We start from the raw sequence: 16,023 nt of genomic DNA, 5'->3' as shown, positions 1-16,023 counted from the left end.
TCATCAAGTTTTTTACCCCAAGAAATTCATGACCACATGTCACAAGTGTATTGGGAGAAGTGCCCTAGCTAGTCCACTGTTTAATGTTGTGCAGCTATGGTGTACGGCTGGGAGAACAAGCCTTGACGATGACCCAAGGTCTGGACGTCCCTCAACTTCCATCAATGGATATTCAATCAAGGAGATAGACAAACTTATACTGTCAGATAGACATATTACCATTGCTGAACTTGAGGAAGACACAGGTCTAAGCCATGGATCCATTGAAACTATTATTCATGAACATTTACAGATGAATAAGGTATCTCCTCGTAGGGTGCCAATTGCAAGGTTTCTAAATGCTGATCTTAAAGACAAATGAACTGACATTGCCAAAGAAAACTTAAAGCAAACTGAGGAGGAGTTCGACAAGTTCAAAAAGAGATTATTAACGGGTGATGAAACATGGGTCTACCACTATGATCCCGAGACAAAACGTCAATCAATGGAAGAGCACAATTCCACTTCCCCGGCACCAAAGAAAATAAGTCTTCAAGATCAGTGAAGAAAGATACGGCCACTGTATTCTGGGATGCAAAGGGTGTGATCCTTGTTGATTACTTAGAAAGTGATTTAGTAAAAGGACGATTACCAGTGCCTACTATGCTCATTTGCTTCATCGCCTGAGAGATTTTATCAAAGAAAAGCGGCGAGGAATGGAGTTCTACAACTTCATGACATTTCCTCTTCTCACACATTTCGACTTGCAAAGGCTGCTTGTCGACATTGTGGGTCGTAGAGTTTCCTCACTCTCCATACTCGCCAGACTTGGCATCAAGTGATTTCCACCTGTTTCCTAAACTGAAAAGAACACCTTTGCGGACAACGACGATGACCTCAAAGCTGCCGTGAATGACTTCAACAGGGTGTCTTCAGAAAACGTCTTCCTGACAGGAATTGAAAAGTTTCACTTTCGATATTAGAAATGTATTGAAAAGCAGGGAGATTATGTTGAAAAATAAAATTTTAAAACTTTCATAATTGTTGGAACTTAGAACTCTTTGACCAGCCCTCGTAATATACGAACCACAAATAACATCAAGATAAAACATCTGCATTATTAGGAAGAATCTGTATCTAGTTTTATTTCTTCAACGCTAGACTGTGACACTGGAGGTAGAAAGATGCCAAGAGATGACGTTGAACTGGGTGTTTTTATTTAACACGAGTCAGCGGGTGGATGGTACTTTCATAATGACCGTTGCGTACACACCAATAAAGTTACACCTGATATTCACGACACAAGACTTCACCGATGGACATTCCTGAGGACGTCATGTCCAACGACCGTCCACTTGGTTCAGGAGAGGCTATTCTCATTTGTTCAGGACAGTGGCGATCAATTAATTGACGCTGAGGCACACCGTTCTGTTTATTATTGATCCTTTGAAGCCTAATATTGCCATGATTCTTGTATTACCTACAAGGCATAAAGGATAAAAACCCGTATACGGAAACACCCCCATTGTACCAGCGCTAAATCAAAGGCATCTGCAAACATAAACAATCTATGCCCAAATCAAGTATAATGGTTTTATCGGAGGGTTATGAAATGTACGCAAATTGTGTCCATGTATTATTGGTGTTTCGTGACAATTAGGCGGATCTACCGGGAGTAGAAAGTGAGTGAATATGATTTTACGCCGCTTTTAGCAATATTCCAGCAATATCACAGCGGGGGACACCAGAAATGGACTTCACACATTGTACCCATGTCGTCAATCGAACCCGGGTCTTCGGCGTGACGAGGGAAGGCTTTAACCACTAGGCTACCCGACCGCCCCCGGGAGTAGATTATCCGACTGGGAGCAATGTAGACGTAGTGTACACATTGCTAACGACACCCCCAGTTAAACCCCCAGATGAATAGTTCCGTCAGAAGGTGCCAGTCTTTGTTACAAGGTGTAATATGTATTTTTATTAAATAATGGACATCTTCAGCAGGTGTGTATATATATACGGTTGTATGTTTGTATGTTTGTATGTTTGTTTGTATGTTTGTTTAACACCGCACTCAGCCATATTCAAGCTAGTATTGTTTGTTTGTTGAAGTAGTATTTATGTTCTATACGGTAGTACATATGTTGTATACAATAGTATATATGTTGTATGTAGTAGTACATATGTTGTACATAGTATTACATTTGCTGTATCAGGTAGCACATCTCTTGTATACGGTTGCTCACATGTTCCATACAATAGAATTTATTATTATACAGTCTTACATATGTTGTATACAGTAGTACATATGTTGTATATGGTTGTACAGATGATGTATACAAGAAGAACTAATCCATTATCCGGTTGTACACTCTTTGAATCTGGCATATTTACAGTGAAGGGTGAGACGTCCTGGTTAACATGTGTCCGTCACATGATTTACAAGTTATTCTTTATCGGGACTGTACAGCATTCCTGAAAAAGACAGAAACGATGTGTACAGTTGTCAGTCACCAAAATCTTTATTAGTGTCCTATTTGCTCCCCACTACGCTAAACCCGGTAACCAATTCACAGACTCGTGTCTGTGCTGTGATGAAGGGTGACATATTTCCAGTGATACACATTTACTGTAGACCACCTTAACCTACTCATGATACATGCTGTCACATTTCAATTCACGGACATATTAACGTGCACACTGTGGCGTCGACATCCTCCAGACAATGTATCCAGTGATGTAAGTCGACAAGGACACGTATGAAACAAACCACCTTGTTCTACCTACTATGCATCATTTAATGAAACGGCCTCTCTGTCCAGTACTGTAAGTTGTTAAGGTCTAGATACATCTGGACACAAACCACCCCATCTTACCTGCAATGCACGCCGTCATGAAGCAGGCTATCTGTCCAGTGATGTTAGCTCTGACGACATACTTGCTGATGACATCCTTCCTGCTGGGTGCCAGGGCAGTGAGGACGCCCATAGTGACGCCCACAGCACCCAGATGGTTCAGACCACACATGGCATACGTGCCTATAACCTCAGACCGCCTCTGAAGAGGAAGGACGTTATAAGTGAATGTACTCCACTTTCATCTCTCCACTGTACACTACTGGGTGAAATGTACATGGTGTCATCGTTTTAATTGTTTGAGTCACAGTGTAGGAGTGAGATAATCAACTACATCTTGTATGAATTTAAACTAGCATCTACACTCAGATGGCACAGGGGAACAATCGTCTAAGACGCCGCAATTGTCTATGCAGAGTTGGGTCCCGTAGTCAGTCCAAAATCCTTTCAGTGATTGAATATTCCTTTAGGCCATATCAACAGTATTGCAGTCTTTCGCGGCTGAATATAACTTAGAATACCGTTTAGCTCTGATTATGGTTCTAGGTTTGTCGGGGCGGTCGGGTAGCCTAGTGGTTAAAGCGTTCGCTCGTCACGCCGAAGACCCGGGTTCGATTCCCGACATGGGTACAATGTGTGAAGCCCATTTCTGGTGTCCCCCGCCGTGATATTGCTGGAATATTGCTAAAAGCGGCGTAAACCCGTACTCACTCATTCACTCACTCTAGGTTTGTCAGCACCATACTCGTGCGCGTCGGTTTCACCAAAATAGTAAACGACAGAGATCTCCGCCTATGATTGTGACTATGATTTTCAATCATAAGAGGGATTATCTAGTACTGGAAGATATTTTGTTAATGTATTTATGATCATTTTTGCCACCTAAAAAATTGAACACAGTTTGTTGTAATAGTTGGCTGTTCAGCGCTTTATTTAGATACTTTGATCTTCCTATTCGCTATTCGTGTTTTTCCCATGTTAAGAAACGCACTTTGGCTAATCGTCCCTGACTGACTATCTCAATTTCCCGGTTGACCAGGAGAGAAAGGCCTCTCCGAGGTCCGCGCGCAAGAATATATACATGTACCTTTGTTAAGATCATGTGGCTTTACCCCCCAGGATTCGTTAGGCCATTTACGGGTCGATGTGTTACTAGGTGGTCGCTCGAAACTCAGGTTTTGAAGGCAAGTGATTACAGGCACTATTCATCTAGTACTGACTGAGCAACCTTCCCGTGATTTTCTTAGACTAGCTTTTGGGGAATTTTAGTATTTCCTTGCTCAGTCCAAGTGGCTGATATTTGATATTCAGACGTTCTCGTCTACTTTATGGTCTATGTGACATATTTTAGGGATAGGGGGGCACGGGTGGCCCAGTCGTCTAAGGCGCCGCGATTCGCTGAGCAGAGTTACGTCACCATACCCTTGCTCGTGGGTTTCACCGTAGAGGTAAACGTCTAAGATCTGCATCACTTCGTGCTTTCCTCCCACATTAAGCTGACACGTCGTGATATAACTGAAATACTGTTAAAAGCGGCGTTAAACCCAACTCACTCACTCACTCACTTTTAGGGATAGACCCTGTGTTTGTTTCCCGTTATTTAACCCAGCCAAGGTTATTCACTTATTAGAGTGTTGAGTTAATTCACTCAGGTGTTAGTTGGTCGCAGCTGACGTAATCGGCTTCTGTGTATCTTGTTTGCATCATGTCAAAGTGTTGTTTTAGCTACTTTCAATGTATGACAGAAATATAGTTGCTTAGCTATGCCCCCTGTGTATTTACTCTAACTTACTCAATCAGTGATCAGTGATCATTGTCAGTATAGATTAGATTTTTGAATCCATTATGTTGTCGCCTATTGATCTACTTTTCTGTTTGCAATAAACATGTGAACCTATAACCATGTTCTTCATTATTATTTTTTTTACTTTTTTTATGACAGCCATGATCATTGGAGCACAGCTACGTGACGTCTCTACTGTACCAAAAAGGGATGGATGCCCAGTAGACACGTAAAATATCCCAACAACTCAGTGATTTGGCATTAACGCCCCTTTCATCAATATTTCAGAGCTATCACTGCTATATGACTTCCGAAAGCCTAGCGAGATGCATACTGTTGACATTTACCATTTTAATGAAACCCCCGGTATGTGCTGACAAACACAGGAGCATGGATTCGAACCCAGCTAACACTGGAAGGAGCTCTACCTGTACCGCCAACATTATAGTTGTATGTATGCAAAGGCAGGAGATGCTGTTCACATTGCTTTAGATTTGTAGCCATTCTAACACCACACTAACATTCCTTCCGAAGTAGCGGCTGTAAAATATCACTTTGTCATTCAGATATAGGCTCACAAATAATTATTTCAGTAACCATGTGATATTAAGTCCAAATGCCCTTTTGGTCAGGGGACAGAAGTGCTTAGTATCCTTGGACCGCATGTTACCTAACTAGATACGGGATAACAGGTGAATAGCTGTCTACCCTTGATTATCTGGACAGGTGATGGGCTCTGTGTATACAACTAACTGTGCACCGTGGCTGCCAGATCCCGGGGTTTGAATCCAATATACATCATGATTTAGATATTTCATCTGTCAGTACGAATCTGCCGTACCCGCAGATGACATAACTACTTTGTGGCAGACTTGCAAATTGGAGGTTCATACCACAGACGCAAACTGGCCACCGATCAGTTATCGCCATTTTTGTTGTGTGATTACTCACTGTGAGTATCCTTTAATGCAGGGCTCTTTTGGTCAAGATATACTCACTGTGAGTATTCCTCCAATCAGGGTTCTGTTGGTCGAATCCAGGATGACGTTGCCTCCCTCCCAATGCCAGCTTCCGTTTGTTGCTGTCACGTATTCCTCCAGATCGACACGGTTCAGCACCAGTTTACCAAACTCACGAAATCCCACAAATGAATTTGCGAATATCTTGATTCCCAGCAGTTCGCCCATCTTGAAGAGATCCGAACTCGAGAACCCCATGAGGTAGGTGAGTGGGTAGAAGAGGTAGGAACAAATCAGCTGAAACACAGACAGATATAACAGCTGTGTATACGTAAAGCTGAAACACAGACAGATATAACAGCTGTGTATAGGTATAGGGGAAACACAGACATATATAACAGCTGTGTATACGTATAGGGGAAACACAGACAGATATAACAGCTGTGTATACGTATAGGGGAAACATAGATGCATATAACAGCAGTGTAATCGAAAAGCTGAAACATAGATACATATAACAGCTGTGTATACGTAGAGTTGAATCATAGGTAGATACAGGAACCACACAATGTGAAATATAGGAGCAAGATATAACAGCTGTATATCCGCACTTAGTATGCCTAAAAGTGAGATTGACCAATCAGAAAGCAGAGCTACTGACCCCACATGAGCCCGTATACCGTCATTAAAAATCCAAGATGGGTGTTATTGACCTAATATGAGACCGAATACCGTCACCCATCTCACATATTTCACACAAAAAATTCTGGTACAGAAATTCTTTAATCGACACTGTTTTGTGTTTCAATATCAAAAATTTTGATGTGCAAGGACGTTAATGGGTATTTTTATCACGTTCGTGACTTTAAGAAAGATTATATAAAGTTAAAATTATCAACAAGGTTTAGTCTCTGAGGTTTGAAGAGTAGTCTCCCTTTGACCTTTAACGTCTCAGGTTGTAAATGTTAAGTTTTGTGTTTTAAGTTTTGATAGACATGTGCGACAAAGATACCAAATAGTGTAAACTTTTCGGCATAATGAATACAGTGTCATATTAGGTTAGCAGAAAACTACTTCTCTGCTAACCTAATATGATACCGTATACGGCAACTAAAGACACCATAACTAACAATGTAGGAAAAGAGATGTTCGTACAGAAAGCAAGGTAGCTGAAACATAAGAGAATTAACAGCTGTATATTCGTACAGAAAGCAAGGTTGCTGAAACATAGGAGATATAATAACAGCTGTATATTCGTACATGTAGGAACAGTGTAGCTGACACATAAGAGATATAACAGCTGTATATTCGTACATGTAGGAACAGTGAAGCTGAAACATAGGAGATATAGCAGCTGTATATTCGTACATGTAGGAACAGTGTAGCTGAAATATAGGAGATATAACAGCTGTATATTCGTACATGTAGGAACAGTGTAGCTGAAATATAGGACATATAACAGCTGTATACACGTACATGTAGGAACAGTGTAGCTGAAAGATAGGAGATATAACAGCTGTATATTCGTCCATGTGGGAACAGTGTAGCTGAAACATAGGAAATATAACAGCTGTATATTCGTCCATGTGGGAACAGTGTAGCTGAAACATAGGAGATATAACACCTGTATATTCATACATGTAGAAACAGTGTAGCTGAAACATAAGAGATATAACAGGTGTATATTCGTACATGTAGGAACAGTGTAGCTGAAATATAGGAGATATAACAGCTGTATACTCGTACATGTAGGAACAGTGCAGCTGAAAGATAGGAGATATAACAGCTGTATATTCGTACATGTGGGAACAGTACTAGTGTAGCTGAAACATAAGAGATATAACCGTTATATATTCGTACATGTAGGAACAGTGTAGCTGAAACATAGAAGATATAACAGCTATATATTCGTACATGTAGGAACATTGTAGCTGAAATATAGGAGATAAAACAGCTGTATATTCGTACAGAAATCAAGGTAGCTAAAACATAAGAGATATAACAGCTGTATTTTCGTACATGTAGGAACAGTGTACCTGAAACATAAGAGATATAACAGGTGTATATTCGTACATGTAGGAACATTGTAGCTGAAATATAGGAGATATAACAGCTGTATACTCGTACATGTAGGAACAGTGCAGCTGAAAGATAGGAGATATAACAGCTGTATATTCGTCCATGTGGGAACAGTGTAGCTGAAACATAAGAGATATAACCGTTATATATTCGTACATGTAGGAACAGTGTAGCTGAAACATAGAAGATATAACAGCTATATATTCGTACATGTAGAAACATTGTAGCTGAAATATAGGAGATAAAACAGCTGTATATTCGTACAGAAATCAAGGTAGCTAAAAAGTAAGAGATGTAGCAGCTGTATATTCGTACATGTAGGAACAGTGTAGCTGAAATATAGGAGATATAACAGCTGTGTATTCGTACATGTAGGAACAGTGTAGCTGAAATATCGGAGATATAACAGCTGTATATTCGTACATGTAGGAACAGCGTAGCTGAAACATAGGAGATATAGCAGCTGTATATTCGTACATGTAGGAACAGTGTAGCTGAAATATAGGAGATATAACAGCTGTGTATTCGTACATGTAGGAACAGTGTAGCTGAAATATCGGAGATATAACAGCTGTATATTCGTACATGTAGGAACAGCGTAGCTGAAACATAGGAGATATAGCAGCTGTATATTCGTACATGTAGGAACAGTGTAGCTGAAACATAGGAGATATAACAGCTGTATATTCGTACATGTAGGAACAATGTAGATGAAACATAGGAGAGATAACAGCTGTGTATTCATACATGTAGGAACAGTGTGGCTGAAATATAGGAGAGATAACAGCTGTGTATTCGTACATGTAGGAACAGTGTAGCTGAAATATAGGAGTTAGAAAATAAACTTGTGTGTTTTCGTGAATAGGAACAATAGAGTGAAATATAGTACAGATATAACAGCTGTATATTCGTACATGAAGGAACAGAGTAACTGAAATATAAGATAGATAGTTTTATATTCACTCAACATGATTTGGTTTAGGATAGATCCGTAGTACAGAATACGGTCGTAGAAGGCGAATAGTATGAACAGATGGTCTGGCATTGCGACTCTGTGTGCCATCATACGCCCCATACGTGGATCTTTGCTTATGCGCTATGTCCAGACTCGATCATTTAGAGGCTGACGTGGTGTAGCTGGGACGTTGTTTAGTGCGGCGTCACACAACATTCCCGATAATGTCGCGGGCATTTAGAACACAAGGTGTCATCTGTACATTCAAGGTTTTCTCCCGACTGCATATATCTCTGAATACATCCTGATTCCCTTGTTGGCTGTACGTATTTACTCGTGGTAGACAATGATCGGTTAGATGAAAAGTATCTCTTAGCATGTAACTCAGTTTGACAAGGATCACCGGTTGCCATTAACAGATACCTACACCAATTTACATGGTAAAACTACCGACTGTATGCATCGTGTATCGATATATCAAAAGTATAACAATAACCCCTTGCAACTTATGCTGGTCATATTAGGTTACTAAATGGTTCGGGTGGCCTTGATCAGGCTCGGTGACTTTGTTGATGACCTCTCATCTTACCTCGACGGCTTAGACCGTTGCTCATAATATCAATCACTGGATTGCTGTTCCAGACCCGATTATATACAGGTTACCGCCACATAGCTGGAATATTGATGCGTGTGGCCTTAAACAACAAAGGCCTACCGTAAATGAGACGCCATGGAAACCGGCCCTATCTCCGAGCCACATCAAGGCCGTGTCAATGAACTGTATGACGGCGATGAAGACGATCTGGTTGACCACGATGGTGGCGACAAGCTTGATGCCATCAACTGCTCCCACTGATAAAGCCTCCAGCACGTTCCGGAACTTGCTGAAAAAAGCCACAGTCTGCATTAGTCAAACTAGATGACGGCGGCCTGTAACTTTGAGCTGGACAAAATAAGTTAATTAATTTCTTCAAGCCACAGTTTGCATTAGTCAAACTAGATGACGGCGGCCTGTAACTTTGAGCTGGACAAACTAAGTTAATTCATTTCTTCAAGCCACAGTCTGCATTAGTCAAACCAGATGACGGCAGCCTGTAACTTTGAGCTGGACAAACTAAGTTAATTCATTTCTTCAAGCCACAGTTTGCATTAGTCAAACTAGATGACGGCGGCCTGTAACTTTGAGCTGGACAAACTAAGTTAATTCATTTCTTCGAGCCACAGTTTGCATTAGTCAAACTAGATGACGGCGGCCTGTAACTTTGAGCTGGACAAACTAATATAAGTTAATTCATTTCTTCAAGCCACAGTTTGCATTAGTCAAACCAGATGACGGCAGCCTGTAACTTTGAGCTGGACAAACTAAGTTAATTCATTTCTTCAAGCCACAGTTTGCATTAGTCAAACTAGATGACGGCGGCCTGTAACTTTGAGCTGGACAAACTAAGTTAATTCATTTCTTCAAGCCACAGTTTGCATTAGTCAAACTAGATGACGGCAGCCTGTAACTTGAAGCTGGACAAACTAAGTTAATTCATTTCTTCAAGCCACAGTTTGCATTAGTCAAACAAGATGACGGCGGCCTGTTACTTTGAGCTGGACAAACTAAGTTAATTAATTTCTTCAAGCCACAGTCTGCATTAGTCAAACCAGATGACGGTGGCCTGTAACTTTGAGCTGGACAAACTAAGTTAATACATTTCTTAAGCCACAGTTTGCATTAGTCAAACTAGATGACGGCGGCCTGTAGCTTTGAGCTGGACAAACTAAGTTAATTCATTTCTTCGAGCCACAGTTTGCATTAGTCAAACTAGATGACGGCAGCCTGTAACTTTGAGCTGGACAAACTAAGTTAATTCATTTCTTCAAGCCACAGTTTGCATTAGTCAAACTAGATGACGGCGGCCTGTAACTTTGAGCTGGACAAACTAAGTTAATTCATTTCTTCGAGCCACAGTTTGCATTAGTCAAACTAGATGACGGCGGCCTGTAACTTTGAGCTGGACAAACTAAGTTAATTAATTTCTTCGAGCCACAGTTTGTATTAGTCAAACTAGATGACGGCGGCCCATAACTTTGAGCTGGACAAACTAAGTTAATTAATTTCTTCGAGCCACAGTTTGTATTAGTCAAACCAGATGACGGCGGCCTGTAACTTTGAGCTGGACAAACTAAGTTAATTCATTTCTTCAAGCCACAGTTTGCATTAGTCAAACCAGATGACGGCAGCCTGTAGCTTTGAGCTGGACAAACTAAGTTAATTCATTTCTTCGAGCCACAGTTTGCATTAGTCAAACTAGATGCCGGCAGCCTGTAACTTTGAGCTGGACAAACTAGGTTAATTAATTTCTTCAAGCCACAGTTTGCATTAGTCAAACCAGATGACGGCGGCCTGTAACTTTGAGCGAGAAAATCTAGTGGTTGATACAGTGAGCATATACAAACAACAAACCCCTTTACGTAATCATAAGAAATCTCTGCTCATCCTTTGTACCATACTGTCTACATAAAACGAATTTGTTTGCTATCACCATCAACTTGTGATGACACCAGGTGTTCGCAAAAAGTGAGAGTATCCTGAGTCACAGGTGGCACTCGTCACAACCACGGTCAAACGCAGGTCTAATCGTACACCTGAACAAACTCAAACTCAGAAACGTGAAATTCAAAATAGGGATTTTTTTGTCAGTGATGTGGGATGTCAAATGATGCAACGTCCCACGCCTGGATACGATCACTTGCATTCAACCAGGTCACCGAGCTTGACCACCCGATCTATAAAGCCTCTTTTTTCGACAAACAGGGATTTCTGGTGAGGTCAAGATGCGATGTTTCACTTGACACTGAATATGCTTCATTGTAGGCTGGTGCGGTCGGGTAGCCTAGTGGTTAAAGCGTTCGCTCGTCACGCAGAAGACCCGGTTCGATTCCCGACATGGATACAATGTGTGGAACCAATTGCTGGAATATTGCTAAAAAGCGGCGTAAAACCAAACTCACTCACTCATTGTAGGCTTCATAAGATATACTTGTATACTAGGCTCGGATTTTGTATTGAGAGTGCATATGTGTGTCAGTTACAGCTGAAAAAAACAAATATCTTTTTATTAAAACTATATATAAGTCTAATTATTTTTTTCAAAACAAACCCTCTTGCAACAAAATAGTTTTGTGGCCTTCAGTTTTGTTCAACAGTTTGATGTACAACTATTTATTTTAACCATCTTCAGGAACAGTTTTACTCCCATTTGTCAGTTTCATACCATGTTATGCATGTATGAATTAATTCTGAAGGAAATGCGCAGTCAAGATTAACTTAGACATGGATATATGTAGCAGCTATGTGGGGAGTGTGGGCATGTTTCAATTCAAACTGAATTCAACCAAATCTACCAAACGTGTTTGGATTATAATATTACATAGTACTGACTAACAAGAATATGTCAAGACTGTCAAGAAGATGTAGCTCACATACATTGTTCTGATAATTGCACAGGTACTGTCAGCCACAGAGACTGAGAATTAGCAGCGAGTTGGTCTCTCTGAACAGAATATCAGTTATATCACAACGTGTCAACTTGATGTGGGTGGAAAAAGCACGAAGTAAGTGAGTTGAGGTGAAATGGGGTTTTACGTCGCGTTCAAGATTATTGCACTTATGTAGCGATGTGCATGCGCGCGTGCTTGCTTGCTTGCTTGCTTGCGTGCGTGCGTGCGTGCATGCGTGCGTGCGTGTATGTATGGCTGCTTGTACTCGTCCGGACTAATGGCGATTTTATAGAGCTATCCCAACGAGATACCATGCCGCCAACGTAACATGAGTACCCCATTAAGACACAGTATACGGACTCCGAGCCGACCAGTCCTTGTTTTAGCCCCTTGATGCCGAGTGCCAGGCAGGGTATCAACAAGTACCATCTTTAGGTGTGCCGCGGCCGGGGATCGAAACCCCAGACCTTTCGCTCTCCGGGCAGACGCTCTACCACGAGACGACGGAGCCGGTCAGTACAAAGCGATGCAGGTCTTTTGGTACATTTAGTGCTTTGAGGAAACTGTATTGTCTCCAAACCTAGAAACATAACTAGGGCGTATCAGGATCAGAGATATCTCGTTCGAGAAGGGACGTAGTTCCGCGGAAGGATTACGGCGCCTCAGACGACTGGGTCACTCGTGCCCAGCAGGGTGTTATGATCCATCTCAACAATGAAGTAATCCCTACACAACGGAATATTGAAAGGACTGTCGATGATAATTGTTTCTTGATATAGCGTGAATAGATATGGGCCATGCTTGTTTAACCATAAAAGCTTATTGATGTTGTACCATTTAGCAAAACGCTAAAGTGTACGAGAGTGGTTGCAAACATGGGCACGTTTAGACCAGTAACCTATTATCGGTACGGGTGAGATAAATTTACTTGATCATTTACGGGCATTGGTATAAATACATAATTATGTATAAATATAAAACTTAGATGACTGTGTGTCTAAAGTTACATTGTATATCTCGGAAAATATATAAACGTCAACGCAGTCAATAATCAGTCTCGAGTATCTGCCGAAACAGATTCCATTGTGCTTTAAAGACGAAATAGTGATGAACATTATACGAATGGATCGCTGAAAATCATTGAGGACACAAAGTGTTCGCGAAACGCGTAAGCACGTCTTGCTCTATCGGTAACAGCCACCACTCACATAATCTTCATAAGAAGTACGTGTGTGTTTGTTTGTGTAGCGTAACGTCGTACCCAACAATATTCCCGTCACACGACGTTAGAGAAATGCATGAAAACTCAATGCGGACGTCAGAGCAGCAGCACACATCACAACTTGCTCTCACGCATCACAAAGCAGGGGATTCATCTACCTTGTCTTGATAGTGTAGGCATCCTTGGGCTTAATCTTGGTCCAGCGCGTCTCAGGTACCATGAGTTTGGCTATGGCCAGAGCAGCAGGAGCAGACATGATGGAGGCAGCAAGAAGGTGATTTGCCGGAGCCTGGAGACACAGAACAACATGGACACCATGGAACAACGTAAGGCCATTTGCTGACATTCATTAGTGAACAATTCTTTGGATATTAAGCTTTTGTAAACGCCATGGGTTTTCTATAAATCGCAAATAAATTATACATGTTCCAGATTGCGAGGCCTCGTCCGTAACCTACAAGAAGGTTTTTTATCGATCAATGTCACTTGCGACAACACAAGTCCATGCACGTATGACTAGCAGTACGTTCTTCAATTAATCCCTCCGCATTTTGTTTTATGACATACATTATGTAGTTGTTTGACGCTACTGTAGTTGTTTGACCCTACTGTAGTTGTTTGACCCTACTGTAGTTGTTTGACCCTACTGTAGTTGTTTGACTCTACTGTAGTTGTTTGACCCTACTGTAGTTGTTTGACCCTACTGTAGTTGTTTGACGCTACTGTAGTTGTTTGACGCTACTGTAGTTGTTTGACGCTACTGTAGTTGTTTGACCCTACTGTAGTTGTTTGACGCTACTGTAGTTGTTTGACGCTACTGTAGTTGTTTGACCCTACTGTAGTTGTTTGACCCTACTGTAGTTGTTTGACCCTACTGAAATACAAATGGTGTTGAATTTAGAAAATACTCATGTACATACAGGAATGTGTAGGACAAGTTGACATGTTTTTCGCTATGCAAGTTTTCGCGAAGACGGAACCGAGTTGATAAAATGACCAAAGGAGAATCTCTGTCCGGGAAAGATACGAGTGGTCAAGAATGACCTTGACGTAGTTGTAAACGCGAATGATTATTTGTGGGATATGGCATGCAAATTTCATATGTTAACAAAAAGAGAAACCTGTGCATTGGCTATTTCATATGTTTGTATGTAGGTAACCGTTTCCAGTTCGACAAGGAAGGGAGCCAAGGTCATTCTCGCAGGTCAATCCTGACTACAGCAGTACCTCGATCTTCAGAAACCTTCCATTGGAACACATGTCCTGATTGTCCGCATTCTGATGCTACACTTTATATGTGTATCCTCATACTCAACGTAATAGTGTCCATGTTGGACATTGATCAAGGTGATTTAGAGTCTAGTTTATCCAGTTAATCCTCATTGACTATTGCCGGGGTTTTATATATATTTACAGAATAAAATGTATAAATGCAGCAAAGAGGGTTTGGGTGATCCTGGCACAGTCAGGCTGGTTAGGCTCTTCATCAGCTCAGGGCCCTTGCCCCCTCTACACGCAGCCCCGACAGCGAATGGGGCTTCTCCGAGGAAGCAATGCCAAGTCGAACCCACCCAGAATGTTTCGGAGAATGTGACGACTCCCCAACACTTTCTGCATTACCCAGATTGTCAGAAGGGCTGTATTCCTGGCAGCAAACCTGGGTACTCTCCCAATGTCAGTCAACAGATTGATTGCCTGAGGCACTGAGAAAAATGGGCAATCGGACAACTTGGTACTTGGTATGCAAGCGTGACATTTCCAAAGTCTGCAAATTTTCAATGTTTTTCCTGAATCTTGTCAATCACATAAGTATCAAAAGGGACAGAAAATTTAGAAAATTGGCTTTATCAAAAATGACAAGATCAGGTTTGTTGCCCTGGGTTGTCTGAGGCTGTATACGGACCTATTCCTAAGAATTTTGTGCATGACGCCCTCTACATAGTGTTAAGACCACCTCCGTGGTCTAATGGTAGAGCGTCCGCCCGGAGAGCGGAAGGTCCGGGGTGCGATCCCCGGCCGCGTCATACCAAAAGACGTTAAAAGATGGTACTTGTTGTTACCCTGTCTGGTGCTCGGCATTAAAGGGCTAAAGCGAGGACTGGTCGGCTCGGAGTCCGTATCATGTGTCTGAGTAGGGTATTTATGTTAAACTGCGGCATGGAATCTCAGTGAGCTAGCACTATAAATCGGCATCAGTCCGGACTGGAACAAGCAGCCACACACACACACACACACACACACATACACGTGCATGTACGTCGCTATATAAGTGCAATAATCTTGGAAGCGACGTTAAACCCCATTTCACCTCACCGACATAGTGTTAATATCATTATTGTTGTTGTAGTTGTGATTTCCGAAAATACACCGAGAAGCTGTCTTAATTTTACCACAAAAATGTACTGCAGTACATGGGAATCAGATGTACTTAAGGATTGAAGTTGTATTCGTTGACGTTCATCAGCTGATAAAAAACAGTGCCTCACGTGAGCAAATTCCATGATGCGCGAAGCGATTGACAACGTAGTCACGTGACATTCTGACGTTCATCGGGAAATGAACGACAGTCAGCTTGGTAGTGTTCACCTAGGCGAGGTCAACCTCTACTGTCAATATTAGTATGTAATGACATACAAAAATATTAAATAGTGGCGAGGTTGAGATATGCCCTATGCCTTATCTTATATCCAATATGTCAATAA

The 16,023-nt window shown here is 41.5% G+C and overlaps 1 protein-coding gene across 1 annotated transcript in view; it reads right to left on the bottom strand.

Annotated features, from left to right (window-relative positions):
* Window positions 1–1,143: 1,143 nt before the first annotated feature.
* Window positions 1,144–16,023, bottom strand: part of LOC124145440 (solute carrier family 28 member 3-like) — a 31,359-nt gene continuing 16,479 nt past the window's right edge. The window contains exons 7-11 of the mRNA XM_048391787.1: window positions 13,480–13,610; window positions 9,326–9,494; window positions 5,616–5,873; window positions 2,856–3,036; window positions 1,144–2,454 (exon numbers count right to left, since the gene is read on the bottom strand). Of these exons, the coding sequence (XP_048247744.1) occupies window positions 2,426–2,454; window positions 2,856–3,036; window positions 5,616–5,873; window positions 9,326–9,494; window positions 13,480–13,610 (768 nt within the window). The 3' untranslated portion in view covers window positions 1,144–2,425. The remainder of the gene's footprint in view (window positions 2,455–2,855; window positions 3,037–5,615; window positions 5,874–9,325; window positions 9,495–13,479; window positions 13,611–16,023) is intronic.

Source organism: Haliotis rufescens, unplaced genomic scaffold, assembly GCF_023055435.1.
Source record: "Haliotis rufescens isolate VD_foot unplaced genomic scaffold, xgHalRufe1.0.p SCAF_10, whole genome shotgun sequence".
NCBI lineage: Eukaryota > Metazoa > Mollusca > Gastropoda > Lepetellida > Haliotidae > Haliotis > Haliotis rufescens.
The sequence above is the reverse complement of the archived record's forward strand: the minus strand, read 5'-3'. Positions and strand labels throughout refer to the sequence as shown.